This window comes from Triplophysa rosa, linkage group LG8 (genome assembly GCF_024868665.1).
Source record: "Triplophysa rosa linkage group LG8, Trosa_1v2, whole genome shotgun sequence".
NCBI classification, from domain to species: Eukaryota; Metazoa; Chordata; class Actinopteri; order Cypriniformes; family Nemacheilidae; genus Triplophysa; species Triplophysa rosa.
The window spans coordinates 523,888-545,708 of NC_079897.1; the positions used below are offsets into that span (position 1 = coordinate 523,888).

General features: G+C 40.8%; 1 protein-coding gene across 2 annotated transcripts in view; it reads right to left on the reverse strand.

The window, feature by feature from the left end:
• Nucleotides 1–43: 43 nt before the first annotated feature.
• The window catches only part of znrf2b (zinc and ring finger 2b), a 44,736-nt gene continuing 22,958 nt past the window's right edge, over nucleotides 44–21,821 (reverse strand). Inside the window, exons 2-6 of one of the 2 annotated variants that reach the window (XR_008963380.1) lie at nucleotides 8,034–8,129; nucleotides 2,728–2,833; nucleotides 2,286–2,368; nucleotides 1,506–1,764; nucleotides 44–1,369 (exon numbers count right to left, since the gene is read on the reverse strand). Coding sequence is in view for 1 of the 2 variants with exons in the window: in XM_057340260.1 (XP_057196243.1) it covers nucleotides 2,311–2,368; nucleotides 2,728–2,833; nucleotides 8,034–8,129 (260 nt within the window). In the remaining variant the exon portion in view is untranslated. Of the gene's footprint in view, nucleotides 1,765–2,285; nucleotides 2,369–2,727; nucleotides 2,834–8,033; nucleotides 8,130–21,821 lie in introns of both variants that reach the window. The other variant, XM_057340260.1, reaches the window with a different exon arrangement.

The window sequence follows — 21,821 nt, forward strand, 5'->3', positions numbered from 1 at the left end:
CACACACACACACACACACAAAAACCATCCAGACTATGACTGCTTCAAAAAAATGTTGCTTGTTTAATTTCATTATCTCTGTACATAGTTCTTTTACATGGAATGTTACAATAAAAGTAAATCATTACAAAACATTATGGTCGTCTGAGGTGGGCACTGTTAACTTCACATGTGTTCGGTATGGATTTGTTGTCATTGCATCTCCAGAGAGTTTCTCTTCAGGAAGTTCAACTGCAATAAGCATGAATTAACATCATGGACACTGAAAACTTTGATTGACAGACAGCTAATCCAATCAGATTCATCTGCTGAGACCAGACGTTTGCACATAGCTACAAAACATGAAATGAGCATGTGCATCATCAAACATCTGAAACATGAATTTAGTCAAACGATGGTTCATGAAAATCTTCTGCGAATGATCGAATATATCACAAGGCCATTTAGAAATAATTCTGTGTCTACGATGATGTCATCGCATTCTGAGCAATCGGCCGGCCCGTGATAAACACGTCTGCTGTGAAATCAAAACCAAATTCCAACATGACTCGGTCTCGACACAACCTCTGAAAACACATCAGCAGCATGTTAAAGCTATCATGGCACATGAATGACAGTAAATACTCCTTTACTTGATCTTTGGGGAGTCGACGGTTATAATTCAACACCAGCGCATCCGCAGGTCATCACAGACGTCATGATTGTAAATCCCTCGTCAATCGGCGATTAGTCATTTTTCAGAGCTAGTTAGCAGCACATCTGTAAGAACTAGTCGTCGGTCTAAACTACAGAAAAGATGTGGGGGGAAGCAGCGATCATGTGACCCAGTGTGATTAAACCATTTCATTCTTTCTGTATCACTCACATCATAAACTAATAAAACACATCTGAGAATAAAGAGAGAAAAAAAAGTGTCATTTACCCATATACATATACACCCTTTTCCATCAGCTCCTGGCATTTTTTACTCTGACATCAAGGTTATGTTTTCATTTAGAAGAACTGACAGATAAATCTCATCTGTGTTGTTCTGTGATCTCATTCATTCATGGCGTTTCAATTTTAAGATGATTTTTAATTGCATAAGTGACCGTGACGACCGGGAAACCCTGCGTGAAGCTACAGTAAATCTTCGTCTGTCCTGTGACAGAATTGCTACAAGAATCGTGACACACGGGACAACCGGGAAGCCAAACAGACGACGGTCTCGCAGGAGGGGCACTTTAGATGTCAGTACGGCTCCAGGCCCACCAGAATCAGGGGCTCTCTCTCTCTCTCTCTCTCTCTCCCCGTCATGTCCGGTTGCATCCAGATGGCTGATGGAGACGTGATAAACTTCCAGAACCCAGCCGCCATCGGCTCTTAAGATCTGAAAATGAAGGCACTGGTAGATAAAGAGTCATGGAGTCCAATCAACTGCGATTGATGACATGGCTCATAGAGGTCAGCTGACCCTGAGTCCAGCCAATCGGTGAAGTTCAACAGCCAATGAAATAAGGTCAGACCTTCTTCGGTGTTTCCTGATTGGTTCATTTGTGCAACAGTAGCGTCTGTGTTTGTAGGGCGGGAGGAGGGAAGAGCTGATGGAAGTGTTTCCCTGAAGATCTGCTCGAATGAGTTTTGGCACATCAGGGTTTGTATGGCGACTAGAGAGGCGATGCCAGGAGAAGAGAGGGAGGACTCGAGTGATCGGCTCGCCCGCTCTGTCTGCAGACGTCACAGTGTCCAGGAGGAGGAAGTGATTCACATTTACTGCTCGCACACCTGACGAACAAGCAAAACAACCATCATCGGCATTATACACGTGTGAGAACACGTCAAATCACGGCTTGTTTAAATGCTTTCTTTGGAATATCTGCTGCATTTATTCACTGGAACTCCAAGACGACAGTTTGACGAGGAATGTTGTGGTGGTTTTTGATTGACGATGATAAGAATCAATCATTTGATCACTTTATATAACGCTGGATGGGAAGCAATGTGTGGTCTGACGCTTTTCTCGTGCTATCGTAACAGACAAAAGTCCTTCTGAAACCTCCCATGTTCTAATTTCTCTGATTTTCAGGGAATGGACAAAAACACGGAACTTTTTCAAAGTTGACGAGCACTTTTTAATACTTTTTGTTGGTTAGATATTTGCAAAACCCCGTGACAAACATAAAGGGTGACTAATATTAATGGCAAAAAATAAAAATCACTAAATATGGAAATATGAGGTTTCAGAAGGACAGCAGCGATATGTGTGTTTAACAGAAGTGAGTGGTGTGTACAGGTGTGTGTGTTACCTGTGCAGAGGTGAGAGAGATGATGCTAATCTGAAGGGTGTTCAGGACACGATCTGTTCACTTCAAACCATTCATCAATACATCTGAAAGACAAAGAGGATTTACAGTCACAAACTGTCATCACACACCGCCTCAAATTCACATTCTGTCACACCTGCCGATGACTATAAAACTGGTGACGGCACACACACAGTCCATAGGCGTAATGTTTTTATACTCTACAAACTGTATATTATATCCCCTAAACCTAAAGATCATAGAACACTTTTTGCATTTTTAGATGTTTAAAAAATATTGTTCTGTACAATTTATTAGCTTTTGTGCCCATGAGGACCTCAGTTTTGGTCCCCACAGTGACACGAGTCCCCATGCATTCAGGTTTAGGTCCCCACCAGGATATACAAACATGAACACACACACACACACACACAGTGAGATGTACCCTTTGTGATAAATGCAGAGGCAGGGCAGTCGAGCGATGGTGTCTCCCTGAACCAACTCCTCCAGACATATTGCACATTCACCCGCGTCCTTCACCAGCACATCCTCTGAAACACAACAACACAAAACACACACACAAAGTTAAGATCAGACACGCCCAATCCGGCCGGATAATGAACCTGCACTGCTCGTTTTACACAAGACACATCCAGCTGAAACTGTGTGATGTTCGGAATCATTCACACGTGTGACAGCCTCATGAGATGAACACAAGGTGGCGCTGGAGACCAGTGATCAGAGCTGCTTCTCTTCTGACACTGTTTTTAAAGGCAAATCATTCCGTGCTGACACACGTGTGTAAAGACTAAAACCTCAAACATCGGTCAGCAGAGACTCCTCCGGTCAATGTGGATTTGACATCACTCACCTGATATTCTTTAACTTGGACAGTTCGCCCAAAAATGACAATTCTGTCATCGTTTACTCACCCTCAGATTGTTCCAAACCTGTATGCATGTCTTAGTTCTGCTGAACACAAAGGAAGATATTTGTAAGAATGTCAGTAAGCAAACAGATCTCTGCACTTCTCTACAGACACGTTGCTACCGTCGTAGTGTTTTTAATGCTGATGGATGATAAAATGAACATTACACAGTTTAATGACTTAAGATGTCATCACGTTTTCGCTTCTGTGCCGAAGGAGATAACGTATTTACGAAACGCGTTCTGTAGAGCAGTTTGTCGTTTAAGGCTACTGTAGAAACAACACGACGAATTGCATGCGAGGTGTAAGTAGACAGAAATAGCTCATTCTAAGATAATAAAAACATAACACTTCATTCTGTAAGGTCTTTATACACCTATGAACACAAAGTTATGGATATTATGTTGCATTTCTGCCAATAGATCCTCCAAAAAACTACACACTGGACCTTTACATTTAGCAGAAGCTTTTATTCAAAGCGACTTACAAATGAGGTAAAGGATGGAAGCAGCCTTAACTGACATGTGTCTCATGTCTCATAGACATCCACTCAGAGTGTGAGACAGGTGCTCAATCTGATCACTGATCATATGGACGTGTGTGAATATGAGATGCTGGTGTAAATGATTTCAGACAGAAGCAGCGGCTGTAACATCAGACAAAATAAAAACACTGTTATATAATCTCAGATGAATGCACTGCTGCGGCCGGAGTGACTCACATGACACAGACAATCGCAGAGAGACACGTGACGTGTGCAGTGATAAACACACACCACAGGTGAAGCTGACCTGTCTGGATCATTATTTTACCACCAAATGATATCAAAAAGAAAAGCATGGCTTAAAAAGTTAAACGAAACCTATTTTTAGAAACAATTAATACCACTGTGTAATTTCATGACATTGTAAAGCAGTGTAATAATCTGAGTTTATTACACATGATGTGATTTTTTTCTCAGGGTGGTGATTAACCAAAACAAATGGTGTGTGTGAACATACGTGAGGATCAAGCTCTTTCTGATGTGACATGATTCACTGTAACACTCACTGATCTCTACATGCATCTCATCTGCTGCTTACACCACTAGTGTGTTTACACTTCTGATACATTCACCTGTCAATAATGAGACTGACAAACCACACGCACGCACTCGCACGCACATACATGTTGGGTTTCCATGTTTTATGGGGACATTCCATAGACACAATGGTGTTTATACTGTAGAAACTGTATCTCATATTCCCTCCCCCTAACAATCACACACAACTGTCTGCTCTTACATTTTCACAAAAGTTCATTCTGTATGATTTATAAGCTCGTTTCCTCATGGGGACCAAAACATGTCCCCACAAGGACAAGGGTTTAGATATTGCCATCTTTGTGGGGACATTTTGTCCCCATACCGTAGGGTTTACCCTTCCCACACGTACACACACACACGCAAGCACGCATGCACACACGCAAGCACGCACACACACACGCATGCACACACACGCACGCACACACACACGTACACACGCACACACCCGACACACACACAAACACAGCACCAACGCAAGAGCACGGCACACAATGTACATCGCACCCACACACACACCACGCAAACAAGTTCCGACATTACCAGCGCTAAGCACGCAGCAATGACGCACTAGCATCACACTGCAGGCGCTAACTGCACGCACACACACGCACATGCACGCAACTAATTTAGTAAAGATATGCCATCTCTCCTCTGATGCGCACACCACAAACACGCTGGCGCGCTTAAGGCACGCACTGCACGCATCGCACGTGGTATGTACACACGCACGTATGCACACACGCGGCAGCACGGCATACCACACCGGGCAGACACGGCACGCACGCACACCACGCGCAAGCACGCATCGTACCAACAACACACACACAACACACACACAACGCCGCACGACATGTCACACGCACGACATCTTGTGTGACCTCTAGTGTCACGCACACACACGCGCGCACGCACGCACGCACACACACGCGCAAGCACGCACGTACCAACACACACACAAACACACACACACGCACGCACACATGTACACACGCACACACACAAACTCACGCACACACACACACACACACACACACGCAAGCACGCACGTACACACACACACACGCACGCACACACACACGCGCACACACACGCGCACACACACACGCACGCACGCACGCTGAAGAGAAACAGTGTTTGAGCTGTGTGAGAATGTTTGTCTGTACAGGTGTGTGTGTGCGCACGTGTGTATAAGTGTGTAAGTTTGTGAAAGTGAAAATGAATAAGCGAGCGAGCTCAGGTGTGTGTGTGTTAGTTGTGGTGTGATTGGTATGTGCTATATGAACTTTAGCCGCACAACACATCAGAAACATCAGTGACCTTCAGAGAAACAAACACACACACATGCCAAAACACACAGCAAACAAACAAATAAAATATACAAACTGACAAATAAACCTCTGCCTTGAAAAACCAAGAGTACTTCAGTAGTTCTACAATCTGAAATAATATATGACTTCACGACAACACAACTGATATAAAAGCTTTTGAATCTAATTTGGTCAAAATGGCACAAAAACAAACATGTCTGTAACTGTACCGAAGCTGCGACAGGACCACATCTCAGTGGAGAAGGGTGGTTTAACGGAACAGGAAGTTATCAGGGAGTTGTCATGGTAACGCTATTGCCTACAGTTAAACAAAAGATCAGGCTCATGACTACGTTGACCTGCGTTAACCTCAGCAGAGCTACAGACAGACCGTTTGAATCATTTCACGTGATCATAGTGTGACGAGATCTATAGAGCGTTTCATCGGACGCGTGCGCGCCTGACCCCCAGTTAACTTCTGCTTTGTGTTTGGCTAGTGTCTAATAATATAGCTATTTTAATTTAATTTAATTTAATTTATGTTCATATTAATTTGTATCATTATTTTATTGCATAATAATTGTATTAAATAAACAATTTGTTGAATTTTGTCGTATGTTCATTTTATTAAATAAACAATTTGTCGAATGGGTCGGTCGCAATTAAAGACAGCGTATGGTACACTGACATCTAGTGCTTGAGCTTGGTATCGCAGTCTAAAGTCAAAATATTGGAGAGACAAGTTTAGCCAAGTAACGCAGTGTTGGGTAAGTTACTCTGAAAAAGTAATTAATTACTAGTTACTAATTATATATTCAATAGTGTAATTAGATTATTGTGACAAATGACTCTCTCCAAAAAGTATTTAATTACTTATTTCTTTCTATATCCAATCAACCTTTATTAGTTAAGTGATTCAAAGACAGACACGAAACGACTCATAATTCATTCAAATAAATAATACAGTATATAACTACATAACGTATTCTTATTAGCTGACTTACATATCACAGATGTGAGGATACATTAATGCATGCATTTTAAAGTTAGACTTTGAATTTTAATGTCAATTCCACTATTGTACACATTACACAGTATTTAGTTCAATTACATCAGAAGTAACTGTAATTAAATAACAGACAAAATAAGAGTAATCCCTTACTTTACTTTTTAAAGGGAAAAGTAATTCAATTACAGTCACTAATTACTTCGTAACTAGTTACACCCAACACTGATTGTTTGTGAATGTGTACCGGAAGTTCGGTTGGGGGTCACAAAAGTGTGCATGCGCAGTAATGTTTGTTTATGTTGTTAAGATGAAACCATCAATAGATTATATTGACGTGAGGTTTACAGTAGTTAACATGCATGACACAGCTGGAGAACTGACAGACGCCCCCGTGACAGACCCCCGGACTGAGGATTACACCGTCTGGTTACCAAGGTAACAGCACGGCCATTGGCCACTGTTGCTTTTGTTCTTACGGTTGATGATAGACAGTAATGTAGCTATTAATGAAAAAAGATAGAAAACATTTAAAAGATAAACGGATAAGTTACAGATGAAGAAACGATAGACTATAATGTTAAATCTCATAATTTCCGTTTTGGCTCTATTTATTTACGGTACAGCTGCTTTGAAACAATGAAAAACTATGAAAAGCGCTATAGACTTACTTACATTTAAATAGAATCTTACATTTTCTGTGCTGTTCAGGCTTCAGAAATCAGCTTGATTCATTTAAACCTGCTAAAATGCAACGGTACATAGTGAGCAAAAACAGACCAAACCCAGAGAGAACATGAACACAACCAAACTCCGTTTTAGTCGGTTTAAAAACAACTTGGGTTGATTCTCAACCCTGTTTGTTATAAGCAACATGTTAATTTACACAATCACTGAAAGTTTGAAATCATCCTCAGAGTCTCTGAACAGATTGATACGGCCGGCGGTTCTGACGGTTGTCAGTTTTGATGAAATGGCACAGCGCGGCCGCTCGTAACAGCGACATGACGCATTGCAGCGCGCCGATGATCATCTGGATGTGACGAGAAGAAAATGAGTGCGGTACAGAGCGGCCCGGTCAGCTAAAGAGCTAATTAAAGTTGAGCAGAGCGTCATGCTCGTGACACTTATCGATCCAGACTCTCTGTGAAGAAGTCGGCACGCTCCAGCGATCTTCTGTGTTAACATGCTGAACAGACCGCTGTGATCTGCTGCAGGACCGGCGTGCTCTCCAACATCATTACATGCTGCTCACGGACCAAACACATGAAGAAGAGAAGACTAGTGACTGTGACCAGACACGGTTTTCTCTCTCGTCTCTTACTTAAGTGTCTCATTTCTGCTGACAGAGCATTGAGACGGTCGCCAGGTCTGAGAGATAATTCCAGTGATATTCTTCTGTGTATGTTGTACTGTATTTACTCACCGTTGTACGTCACTCTGGGTTTGGTCAAACACATGACCAGATGAAGGTCCATCTCATCTGAGGAGATAAACTTGGAGCAGACAGGGCACTTGAAACCTAAAAACAAAGCAAAAAAAGGTGCGTGAGGGCTGCTTTTAGACATTTTGTAGGTGGCGCTATAGAGCCATTTAGCGACACTTTATTCTGAGATCCATATCAGACGTCGAGTTTCGCCACCTCTAATCCATATGCAAACTTTCATGAGTTTTCGAGCATGTTAAGGCTCTCAAAAACGTGATTCATTTTGAAAATTGATAACAAATTGATCAATGGATCAATCTGTGCTCGGGCCATAATTGACAACGACCCTTTATCCAAATTTCCCTGATCCTCAAACAAATATAGAATCTTATATGAATAACATATTAGGAGCAAAAGCAAGACATTTTTTTACAGTAACTCACTGCCAAAAAGACACTGAAATGGTTTTGTTCAAGGCAGATATTTTTATAGATGGAAAAAAAATACATTTCTACTCTCAATATTATTTGTTCTTCAGACTTTCTTCTTTAAAATAAATGAAAAATACCTTTTCCTCATTTTTGAACTGTCACCATTGGCATACAATGCAATAAGGACTGCTAAAGACAACAGACTTTACAAATAGATATACCGATCTCTGTGAAAAAATAAAATAATGATGCCGCTCATGTCTTTTAATATGGCTCCAAATTTAAGGTGAAAATTGTCATTTTTACCCCCTCTACAAATCAATGGATTACTCAGTAAATATTCATCCATGACCTTTAATATTTGGGCTTTCATCACTTCAGATGTTGGTCTTGCTTCTGTATGTACTGTATATAAAAAAATCTAAATTTCAAACCGGAGACCTCCGGTTGAGTCGACGCTGAATGACCCAATATTAATATATAGAGATCAGTCACGTGATACATTAAAGAACCCTAGCAACCTTCCAGAAACGCTTAGCAACATAGATTCAACTATTTAGAATACCTTAGCAACCCCCTAGCAACCGACATACCATCAAACTTGAATCTCTCTTCAAACCGAGCAAGTATTTGAACAGGGTTTTTCCTGCATAGAGAAATTGGAGGCGGCCGCCTCAGTCAAATTTCGTGCCGCCTCCAACTCTTGGCAAAATGATGTCGAGTGTCTTCACAAAAAATACTGCGTGCATTAAAGTCCCTGTGAACCGGAAGTTGTGATCTTTTTACTTCCGTATTCTGACACATTTCCAAGTGAAAAGGAATTTCAAAGGATAAAATGAGTGGGCGTGGCTTGCGTTTTTCACTGCCAATTGATTGGATGTGTAAAAACAGCTGTCGCATTGATTTTGAAATGATGGCCTAATATAGGGCAGTTGTGGCCTAATGGTTAGAGAGTCGGACTCGTGACCAGAAGGTTGCCGGTTCGATTCCCAGGGCCGGCGGGTAACAACTGAGCTCCTTGAGCAAGGCACCTTACCCCTACTTGCTCCCCGGGCGCTGCAGTGATAGCTGCCCACTGCTCCGGGGGTACGTGTGTTCACTACTCTCTGGATGGGTTAAATGCAGAGGTCACATTTCGTTGCCTTGTACTTGTACATGTGCAATGACAATAAAGTTGAATCTAATCTAATTTACGTCAATTGAGATGGATCGTCATTTCAGGGCGGAAGTGCATTTTCACATGTTAACTGAAGATTATGAGGGTACGTGAATTTTAATAAAGGAAATGACCCACATCGATAAAGCTATTTACTATAAACGCTGCAATATTTCATGAAAAAATAAGATTTTGAATTTCACTGGGACTTTAAACAGACTGTCATTTGTAACTGCAGTTGTGGCATTACGCCACAATAGAGGCGCTGATTCGTTATCAGCACAGCCTCCCCATATAGCAGTGAGGCGCTGAAGAGCTTCAAGAGCTATATCAGGAGCTGTATTAGCGGTGTTTCCTGGCTGTTGTATGAACGCACATTGCGATCAGAACGACTCGCAAACAAATGACTCATTTGAACAGATTCATTTAAACAGAATGTAAGAGCGTTTTCAGATTGGGCTCGTTTGCTGCGGTCCGAACTTGAGTGCGATTGTTCCCGGCGCCCTTCTGAAAAGCATTGAGCTACTGTATGTGATGCATTTACTCATGCTGAATGATATTTAGTGATGGTGTTTGTGAAGAGTCACTGGGAATGATGTCACGGATGATGTCATCAGTGGTGCTGTTCAAACATTCAGAACAGTTCTCATGTGTGTGTGTGTGTGTGTGTGTGGTACATTAGTCTGTATTGTAGTGGTCATCACAGAGGCAGCTGTATAAACACACATCATTCATTACTGCTCATGTACTGCGGTGTTTTACACTGACTCATGCTGTAAAAGATGCTCAGAGCTGACAGTGTTTGTTTACATCACAGCAGAGTCACTGTGTGTGTGTGTGTGTGTGTTCATGTTTGTATATCCCAGTGGGGACCTAAACCTGAATACACACCAACACATGGGGACTCGTGTCACTGTGGGGACCAAAACTGACGTCCTCATGGGCACAAAAGCTTATAAATTGTACAGAACAATATTTTTTTTAAATCTAAAAATGCAAAAAGTGTTCTATGATCTTTAGGTTTAGGGGTTGGGGATAGAATATACAGTTTGTACAGTATAAAAACATTACGCCTATGGACTGTCCACACGGAAATAATAAACAAGACATGTGTGTGAGTGTGTGCGCGTGTGTGTGTGTGCACGCGTGCGTGTGTGTGTGGTCTGATATCATGGACACGCATGCAGGCACCATGCAAAACACACGGAAACACACAAATGTAAAAAATCACTTAACATAAGACACTTTTGTGTCTAAGTGCTATAATCGGGTCCCCGGTGCATCTAGCAACCCAGAAAACATGAAAAATAAGAACCCAGTAAGTTTGTTTTGGTGTGCCTTTCCCTGCAAGCATGTGAGAAATCCAGCCGTTCAGATTTCGCTCCGATTGTGACGTCCAAAGCGGATTTTATTATAATGTTACCGCCCCTTAATCTACACAGTTCCACCCACCGCGCTCCGCCATTGTTGTTTTCACAAGCGACAGCGGTGTACGTGACACCATGGCTAAAGTTCGTGGACAACATGCAATGTAGTCGCTGCACAGAGCCCAAACCTAGGAAGAGACAAGAGTGGATTTATTTTATTTTTAGTGGAAATCCATCAGAAACCTTAAGTAAAAACCTGCTTGTTTGCGCGAATCACTTCTAACCGGAGTGCTTTTTCAACCTGGGACAGTACAAGCAGGATTAGCTTCAAAGTTGTTTCTCAAGAGGGATCGAGACCGACTGAACGAGACAAAACTGCCGATGTAAGTAATATTTATCAACAGTCTGAATTGTTGTAAATGTACCGTATATGTAGGAGGATAACGTTAGCATATGATAGCGAAGGGAGCTAAGTCAGTCACGGGCTAAATAGAACATTCAAAGCCAGTGTTAAACTTTCGGTATATAAGTGCAGATGGACACGTGGAGTTTAGCTGTATGAATGTTAATACATTATGTGCGTTAATATGTTCAGCTGCGGCTAGCTGTTTGTTTTGTTGAACAGGTGCGAACACTGGGGTTAGTTTCGTTTTAAACGTCTCAAATCATTCGAGCTTAGGCTGAAAAATCTGTCACAGCAAACTAGCTCTCAAGTTGTGTGTGTAACGTTATAACTTGTCAATGACAATCGCTAAAATCCATGTAATTCCGCTGAGATCTGCAGTGGAGTCCGTGGATTTTAGGTAAGCATACACGCACAACGTAAGCACATTAGCTGTTTGCTGTGACTTATTTTTTTGTCTCCGGACGAATGATTTGAGACGTTTAAGATGAAACTAACTGCAGAGGAATTCAGGAAATATCATTTAGCTAAACCGTTGCCATGGCAGTACTACACGTGTGTTGTGTTGACACGCCGGACAGAAGGGGGGTGGGGTTCGCTGTAACTCATTATCATTTAAAGAGACATGCACCAAAACGGGTTGCTGTGAGCATAGCTGTTTTTGACGAGGCAAGAAGGGTTTTGTTTACACAGCCATTGAGTGTTTTTAAGCAAAATATGTTCCAGACATTTCATGAAGACCCTAATAAATCATACCAACTTGTTGAAAGTGCTCGTCTGAGGAGACCTTTAAGTTCAGTAATTGAGTTTGTCTCACACAGACTCAGTGAATCTGTCGGATGTAATGAATGTAAACTATTCTAATTCAGCTGTGCCGTCTCTCTGTACAGCAGACACACTGATGTGATTCACCAGCAGCTGGACACAGAAAGAGTTGGAGCGCGTCATCGACCCGTGATGATCTTGTGACAAACATTTACAGACAGAGATGTGGATTAAAAGTGCCACTGACAAAAAACAGCGGATGACAGACAAACTCTGCTGCTTCAGCCACATGGACGAACATCTGTCTCACAGGCAAAACTTATAACACACAGAACATAACACAAACAATAGCAACAAGATGTCAACTGATGATAAAAGAGAAAGTCCAGAGGGCTGGGCGCCGCAACATCCGAAAACCAGAGGGCGCTCTTGCACAGAAACTCTGTATATGGGACACAGAAGAAGAACGACACAGTTCCAGGAAATGCCAGTGGTGATGTTCTATCGCTGTTCTCAGGTAATTTCATGATAATAAAGTATATTTATAATGATGATGTTTGACGAGTGTTGCTTTTTCAAATGCAGGTTATAAACGACTCAATCTCGTAGTGATTTTAGATGAAGCAGTTCTTCCTACTGATCAAAGAGCCGTAGTTCACAGAAAACACAGAATCGATTTAGACGTGTATAATTAGCGTGAAGTCTCTCTGTTTTGTCTCACCTGTAGTTTATCCAGAGAAACTTCTCTGACAAAACTACACTAAACTGTCCTTTTCTATAAATATATGTAAATATCTAGGTTATATGTTGGCGCTCTTGCCATTTTAAATAATCTGTAACTGTTAAATAGGCAAGTTTAATTCAGGCTTTGTTTGTATTCGTACATCCGAACGAATCATGACTTGATGCAATTCAAACCTTAGCATATTTGATACCTAAATGCTTGTCTTTACAATTCCGCCTTGTTTATATATATTGTGTGACCATAGAACACTTTATTTTCATTATGTTATAATTTGGACTGGTATTTTGTTAAACTGCTAGGAGGTCATAAAGATGCAAATTAGCTGTTGAGTGGACAAAGAACTCATGTATTGTTTGTGTTTATGCGATCGTCATTATGTTTACCATGTAGAGTAGAGTTTAATAAACAACCATATATTCATTTGTGACGGGTTTTCTGTGCTCAGCTCATATACTTGGTCCCTTTAACTGTGTTTGATTTACGCTACCTTTGCTCTAAATCTGTTTGGTAAAGTCACGTTACTTATGGCCATGAGATAACGTTAAGTGTATAATATCATCGAGGCATTCGCTGGACGAATACATACAAGTATTGTTATACTTTATATTACCAATAAGAGACTGGAAAATATGTATATTTAATAACGATTATTATACGTATTTTACTTTGAGCTAAACTAATTCCTTGACTGAAATTGACGTTTTAAATAACTCATTTCATGGATGTGATCTTGATAGATCTGGTGGAGAATCATATTTGGTGAGCTAAGCTCATCATTATTTTAACATGCAGCTAAAACCGCTACAAGATGATAAAAAAGTAAGAAAGAGATGGTTCGCTGTAAACAACGTTTTGAGCACCTTTATTTTTAAGGGTGTACACAAAACCTATTTAAACAACACACAAATGTGAAAGTGAAACTCAACACGTCCCCGTCTGCTCTCTGTGTCATGTTGTACGTCGCTCACTGTACGCTGGGTATTATTACTGTAAATTATTATTTACATTTACGCATTTTGGCAGACACTTTAATCCAAAGCGACTTACATTACAAATGTACATTGTATTGTACATTTGTTTCGGACTACGTGTAAGCCCCTGGGATCCAACGCATGACCTTGGCATTGCTGGTACCATGGTCTAACCACTGAGCCACAGGAAAGCTACCTTCTGCACAAACGTACAGACGAAAAAGACCCTTTATCTCATATCTCAGAGGACAAGAACCACAAAAACACTTTTATTCAGCAGATGCATTTATTCTCATGAAAACACTGAAGATTGATTCAGCAGGCTAAAGGTGTCGGTCCAACATCGAGCTGAATCAAAGCTCTTCTGCGGTGTTTATTTTGTTTGAACATCTGTTTTCATGCGAGAGCAAAACACACGGCATTAATTACACTACAGATTGTGAAACACGATTGGGCAACACATTCACTGCAGTAGAAAGTTTTGCTGAATGAATATTTAAGAACTTCATAGAATATCAGCCGTTACATTACTATAATATGATGTTTACTGCTGACATCATATTTGAATATTTAAAGGGACAGTTCACCAACAAATCAAAATTCTTAATAAATAACACATCCTTTTCACGACTGTAAACTTCTCTACACATTTACACTTTGACAGTAAGCGGGTTTCCATCTGAGTGATGGAAACGCCAAATTTCAAATTAAAAACCCTTAATTCGCAAAAAGTTTTTACGCTCGCACGAGGTAGTTTTTCATTTTTGCGGAAAAGGGTTAGATTTTAGATTCAATTTATTGTCATTGCACATGTACAAGTACAAGGCAACGAAATGTGACCTCTGCATTTAACCCATCCAGAGAGTAGTGAACACACGCACAGCAAGTGGTGACCACACGTACCCCCGGAGCAGTGGGCAGCTATCACTGCAGCGCCCGGGGAGCAAGTAGGGGTTCAGAAACCTTAAGTAAAAACCTGCTTGTTTGCGCGAATCACTTCTAACCGGAGTGCTTTTTCAACCTGGGACAGTACAAGCAGGATTAGCTTCAAAGTTGTTTCTCAAGAGGGATCGAGACCGACTGAACGAGACAAAACTGCCGATGTAAGTAATATTTATCAACAGTCTGAATTGTTGTAAATGTACCGTATATGTAGGAGGATAACGTTAGCATATGATAGCGAAGGGAGCTAAGTCAGTCACGGGCTAAATAGAACATTCAAAGCCAGTGTTAAACTTTCGGTATATAAGTGCAGATGGACACGTGGAGTTTAGCTGTATGAATGTTAATACATTATGTGCGTTAATATGTTCAGCTGCGGCTAGCTGTTTGTTTTGTTGAACAGGTGCGAACACTGGGGTTAGTTTCGTTTTAAACGTCTCAAATCATTCGAGCTTAGGCTGAAAAATCTGTCACAGCAAACTAGCTCTCAAGTTGTGTGTGTAACGTTATAACTTGTCAATGACAATCGCTAAAATCCATGTAATTCCGCTGAGATCTGCAGTGGAGTCCGTGGATTTTAGGTAAGCATACACGCACAACGTAAGCACATTAGCTGTTTGCTGTGACTTATTTTTTTGTCTCCGGACGAATGATTTGNGCTGTTTTAGACTGATTTTCTTGTCTCCGGACGAATGATTTGAGACGTTTAAGATGAAACTAACTGCAGAGGATCATTTAAAGAGACATGCACCAAAACGGGTTGCTGTGAGCATAGCTGTTTTTGACGAGGCAAGAAGGGTTTTGTTTACACAGCCATTGAGTGTTTTTAAGCAAAATATGTTCCAGACATTTCATGAAGACCCTAATAAATCATACCAACTTGTTGAAAGTGCTCGTCTGAGGAGACCTTTAAGTTCAGTAATTGAGTTTGTCTCACACAGACTCAGTGAATCTGTCGGATGTAATGAATGTAAACTATTCTAATTCAGCTGTGCCGTCTCTCTGTACAGCAGACACACTGATGTGATTCACCAGCAGCTGGACACAGAAAGAGTTTTTAATAAAGGAAATGACCCACATCGATAAAGCTATTTACTATAAACGCTGCAATATTTCATGAAAAAATAAGATTTTGAATTTCACTGGGACTTTAAACAGACTGTCATTTGTAACTGCAGTTGTGGCATTACGCCACAATAGAGGCGCTGATTCGTTATCAGCACAGCCTCCCCATATAGCAGTGAGGCGCTGAAGAGCTTCAAGAGCTATATCAGGAGCTGTATTAGCGGTGTTTCCTGGCTGTTGTATGAACGCACATTGCGATCAGAACGACTCGCAAACAAATGACTCATTTGAACAGATTCATTTAAACAGAATGTAAGAGCGTTTTCAGATTGGGCTCGTTTGCTGCGGTCCGAACTTGAGTGCGATTGTTCCCGGCGCCCCCCGCGGCGTTGGTTTGGTTTCAGACTCAACTTGATTCTGTCGAAACCTGGTGCGTTTGCGTTCGTCTTACGTCATCAAAAATGTGCACTGCGCATGAACGGAAAACAGAACACGGATCAATATAATGTGTTTTTATTCATTTGGTGCTATTATGCGCAGCAGAGTAAATGACATTTGGGTTTACTCTATGCACGTTGCATGCAGACGGCTTTCTGCTGCTTGCAAACAGACTATTTTGAGGAAACAGTGGATGACAATTGACCTGATTCCACTCGCACTCTCGCTCGAATCCAAGGTAAATCATCAACACTATCATCTCTTCCATGTGTCTTATTGAAGGAAAGACATCGTGATCGGCTTAAAGGCATGCGCAGGTCACTTTACTTCCTCATCAAGTGCGCACCCGGGTCCGTGTTGCTTTCATATTCATGCGAACCCCACCACAGTTCCAGAGCAGCCGAACTCACACCACCTCCTTCAGGTAGTCTCGGGTCGGTAGCCAGGTGCGCACCCGGGTTCGCTTGACAGCTTTCACATTAGCCATTTTTCATGCGAACTGCGCCCCGTTCCGAACTAAACTTCAAGTGTGAAAGCCACGTAAGAGATCAGGGAATCATTTAAAGCTCAGTGAACCACAAGAGATCGTAGGATGTGAATGAGCTTTGCTCATTTAGTAAGACTGGCTAATTATGGGCTGAAAAGTTAGATAAAAAATGATAAAAAGCTTATATTCAAATGTAAACTTTTCTGTTCGGTTGGATAAATTTCATATTTTGTGTAACTTATTAGTTGTTTTTCATCTAATTTTTAGAACTTTAATATAAGTGTTTTGTTTAGCCACTTAAAGGGACGGTAGGCTTCGTCAACAATAGAGATAATTTTCTTATATTTATTGCCAAGAACTTGACAAACTTCTGAAAAGCATTGAGCTACTGTATGTGATGCATTTACTCATGCTGAATGATATTTAGTGATGGTGTTTGTGAAGAGTCACTGGGAATGATGTCNCTTCTGAAAAGCATTGAGCTACTGTATGTGATGCATTTACTCATGCTGAATGATATTTAGTGATGGTGTTTGTGAAGAGTCACTGGGAATGATGTCACGGATGATGTCATCAGTGGTGCTGTTCAAACATTCAGAACAGTTCTCATGTGTGTGTGTGTGTGTGTGTGTGGTACATTAGTCTGTATTGTAGTGGTCATCACAGAGGCAGCTGTATAAACACACATCATTCATTACTGCTCATGTACTGCGGTGTTTTACACTGACTCATGCTGTAAAAGATGCTCAGAGCTGACAGTGTTTGTTTACATCACAGCAGAGTCACTGTGTGTGTGTGTGTGTGTGTGTGTTCATGTTTGTATATACCGGTGGGGACCTAAACCTGAATACACACCAACACATGGGGACTCGTGTCACTGTGGGGACCAAAACTGACGTCCTCATGGGCACAAAAGCTTATAAATTGTACAGAACAATATTTTTTTTAAATCTAAAAATGCAAAAAGTGTTCTATGATCTTTAGGTTTAGGGGTTGGGGATAGAATATACAGTTTGTACAGTATAAAAACATTACGCCTATGGACTGTCCACACGGAAATAATAAACAAGACATGTGTGTGAGTGTGTGCGCGTGTGTGTGTGTGCACGCGTGCGTGTGTGTGTGGTCTGATATCATGGACACGCATGCAGGCACCATGCAAAACACACGGAAACACACAAATGTAAAAAATCACTTAACATAAGACACTTTTGTGTCTAAGTGCTATAATCGGGTCCCCGGTGCATCTAGCAACCCAGAAAACATGAAAAATAAGAACCCAGTAAGTTTGTTTTAATGTACCTTTCCCTGCAAGCATGTGAGAAATCCAGCCGTTCAGATTTCGCTCCGATTGTGACGTCCAAAGCGTATTTTATTATAATGTTACCGCCCCTTAATCTACACAGTTCCACCCACCGCGCTCCGCCATTGTTGTTTTCACAAGCGACAGCGGTGTACGTGACACCATGGCTAAAGTTCGTGGACAACATGCAATGTAGTCGCTGCACAGAGCCCAAACCTAGGAAGAGACAAGAGTGGATTTATTTTATTTTTAGTGGAAATCCATCAGAAACCTTAAGTAAAAACCTGCTTGTTTGCGCGAATCACTTCTAACCGGAGTGCTTTTTCAACCTGGGACAGTACAAGCAGGATTAGCTTCAAAGTTGTTACTCAAGAGGGATCGAGACCGACTGAACGAGACAAAACTGCCGATGTAAGTAATATTTATCAACAGTCTGAATTGTTGTAAATGTACCGTATATGTAGGAGGATAACGTTAGCATATGATAGCGAAGGGAGCTAAGTCAGTCACGGGCTAAATAGAACATTCAAAGCCAGTGTTAAACTTTCGGTATATAAGTGCAGATGGACACGTGGAGTTTAGCTGTATGAATGTTAATACATTATGTGCGTTAATATGTTCAGCTGCGGCAAGCTGTTTGTTTTGCTAATGAACAGGGGTGAACACTGGGGATCGTTTCGTTTTAAACGTCTCAAATCATTCGAGTTTAGGCTGAAAAATCTGTCACAGCAAACTAGCTCTCAAGTTGTGTGTGTAACGTTATAACTCGTCAACGACAAGCGCTAAAATCCATGTAATTCTGCCGAGATCTGCAGTGGATTCCGTGGATTTTAGGTAAGCATACACGCACAACATAAGCGCATTAGCTGTTTGCTGTTTTAGACTGATTTTCTTGTCTCCGGACGAATGATTTGAGACGTTTAAGATGAAACTAACTGCAGAGGATCATTTAAAGAGACATGCACCAAAACGGGTTGCTGTGAGCATAGCTGTTTTTGACGAGGCAAGAAGGGTTTTGTTTACACAGCCATTGAGTGTTTTTAAGCAAAATATGTTCCAGACATTTCATGAAGACCCTAATAAATCATACCAACTTGTTGAAAGTGCTCGTCTGAGGAGACCTTTAAGTTCAGTAATTGAGTTTGTCTCACACAGACTCAGTGAATCTGTCGGATGTAATGAATGTAAACTATTCTAATTCAGCTGTGCCGTCTCTCTGTACAGCAGACACACTGATGTGATTCACCAGCAGCTGGACACAGAAAGAGTTGGAGCGCGTCATCGACCCGTGATGATCTTGTGACAAACATTTACAGACAGAGATGTGGATTAAAAGTGCCACTGACAAAAAACAGCGGATGACAGACAAACTCTGCTGCTTCAGCCACATGGACGAACATCTGTCTCACAGGCAAAACTTATAACACACAGAACATAACACAAACAATAGCAACAAGATGTCAACTGATGATAAAAGAGAAAGTCCAGAGGGCTGGGTGCCGCAACATCCGAAAACCAGAGGGCGCTCTTGCACAGAAACTCTGTATATGGGACACAGAAGAAGAACGACACAGTTCCAGGAAATGCCAGTGGTGATGTTCTATCGCTGTTCTCAGGTAATTTCATGATAATAAAGTATATTTATAATGATGATGTTTGACGAGTGTTGCTTTTTCAAATGCAGGTTATAAACGACTCAATCTCGTAGTGATTTTAGATGAAGCAGTTCTTCCTACTGATCAAAGAGCCGTAGTTCACAGAAAACACAGAATCGATTTAGACGTGTATAATTAGCGTGAAGTCTCTCTGTTTTGTCTCACCTGTAGTTTATCCAGAGAAACTTCTCTGACAAAACTACACTAAACTGTCCTTTTCTATAAATATATGTAAATATCTAGGTTATATGTTGGCGCTCTTGCCATTTTAAATAATCTGTAACTGTTAAATAGGCAAGTTTAATTCAGGCTTTGTTTGTATTCGTACATCCGAACGAATCATGACTTGATGCAATTCAAACCTTAGCATATTTGATACCTAAATGTTTGTCTTTACAATTCCGCCTTGTTTATATATATTGTGTGACCATAGAACACTTTATTTTCATTATGTTATAATTTGGACTGGTATTTTGTTAAATTGCTAGGTCATAAAGATGCAAATTAGCTGTTGAGTGGACAAAGAACTCATGTATTGTTTGTGTTTATGCGATCGTCATTATGTTTACCATGTAGAGTAGAGTTTAATAAACAACCATATATTCATTTGTGACGGGTTTTCTGTGCTCAGCTCATATAATTGGTCCCTTTAACTGTGTTTGATTTACGCTACCTTTGCTCTAAATCTGTTTGGTAAAGTCACGTTACTTATGGCCATGAGATAACGTTAAGTGTATAATATCATCGAGGCATTCGCTGGACGAATACATACAAGTATTGTTATACTTTATATTACTAATAAGAGACTGGAAAATATGTATATTTAATAACGATTATTATACGTATTTTACTTTGAGCTAAACTAATTCCTTGACTGAAATTGACGTTTTAAATAACTCATTTCATGGATGTGATCTCGATAGATCTGGTGGAGAATCATATTTGGTGAGCTAAGCTCATCATTATTTTAACATGCAGCTAAAACCGCTACAAGATGATAAAAAAGTAAGAAAGAGATGGTTCGCTGTAAACAACGTTTTGAGCACCTTTATTTTTAAGGGTGTACACAAAACCTATTTAAACAACACACAAATGTGAAAGTGAAACTCAACACGTCCCCGTCTGCTCTCTGTGTCATGTTGTACGTCGCTCACTGTACGCTGGGTATTATTACTGTAAATTATTATTTACATTTACGCATTTTGGCAGACACTTTAATCCAAAGCGACTTACATTACAAATGTACATTGTATTGTACATTTGTTTCGGACTACGTGTAAGCCCCTGGGATCCAACGCATGACCTTGGCATTGCTGGTACCATGGTCTAACCACTGAGCCACAGGAAAGCTACCTTCTGCACAAACGTACAGACGAAAAAGACCCTTTATCTCATATCTCAGAGGACAAGAACCACAAAAACACTTTTATTCAGCAGATGCATTTATTCTCATGAAAACACTGAAGATTGATTCAGCAGGCTAAAGGTGTCGGTCCAACATCGAGCTGAATCAAAGCTCTTCTGCGGTGTTTATTTTGTTTGAACATCTGTTTTCATGCGAGAGCAAAACACACGGCATTAATTACACTACAGATTGTGAAACACGATTGGGCAACACATTCACTGCAGTAGAAAGTTTTGCTGAATGAATATTTAAGAACGTCATAGAATATCAGCCGTTACATTACTATAATATGATGTTTACTGCTGACATCATATTTGAATATTTAAAGGGACAGTTCACCAACAAATCAAAATTCTTAATAAATAACACATCCTTTTCACGAATGTAGACTTCTCTACACATTTACACTTTGACAGTAAGCGGGTTTCCATCTGAGTGATGGAAACGCCAAATTTCAAATTAAAAACCCTTAATTCGCAAAAAGTTTTTACGCTCGCACGAGGTGGTTTTTCATTTTTGCGGAAAAGGGTTAGATTTTAGATTCAATTTATTGTCATTGCACATGTACAAGTACAAGGCAACGAAATGTGACCTCTGCATTTAACCCATCCAGAGAGTAGTGAACACACGCACAGCAAGTGGTGAACACACGTAC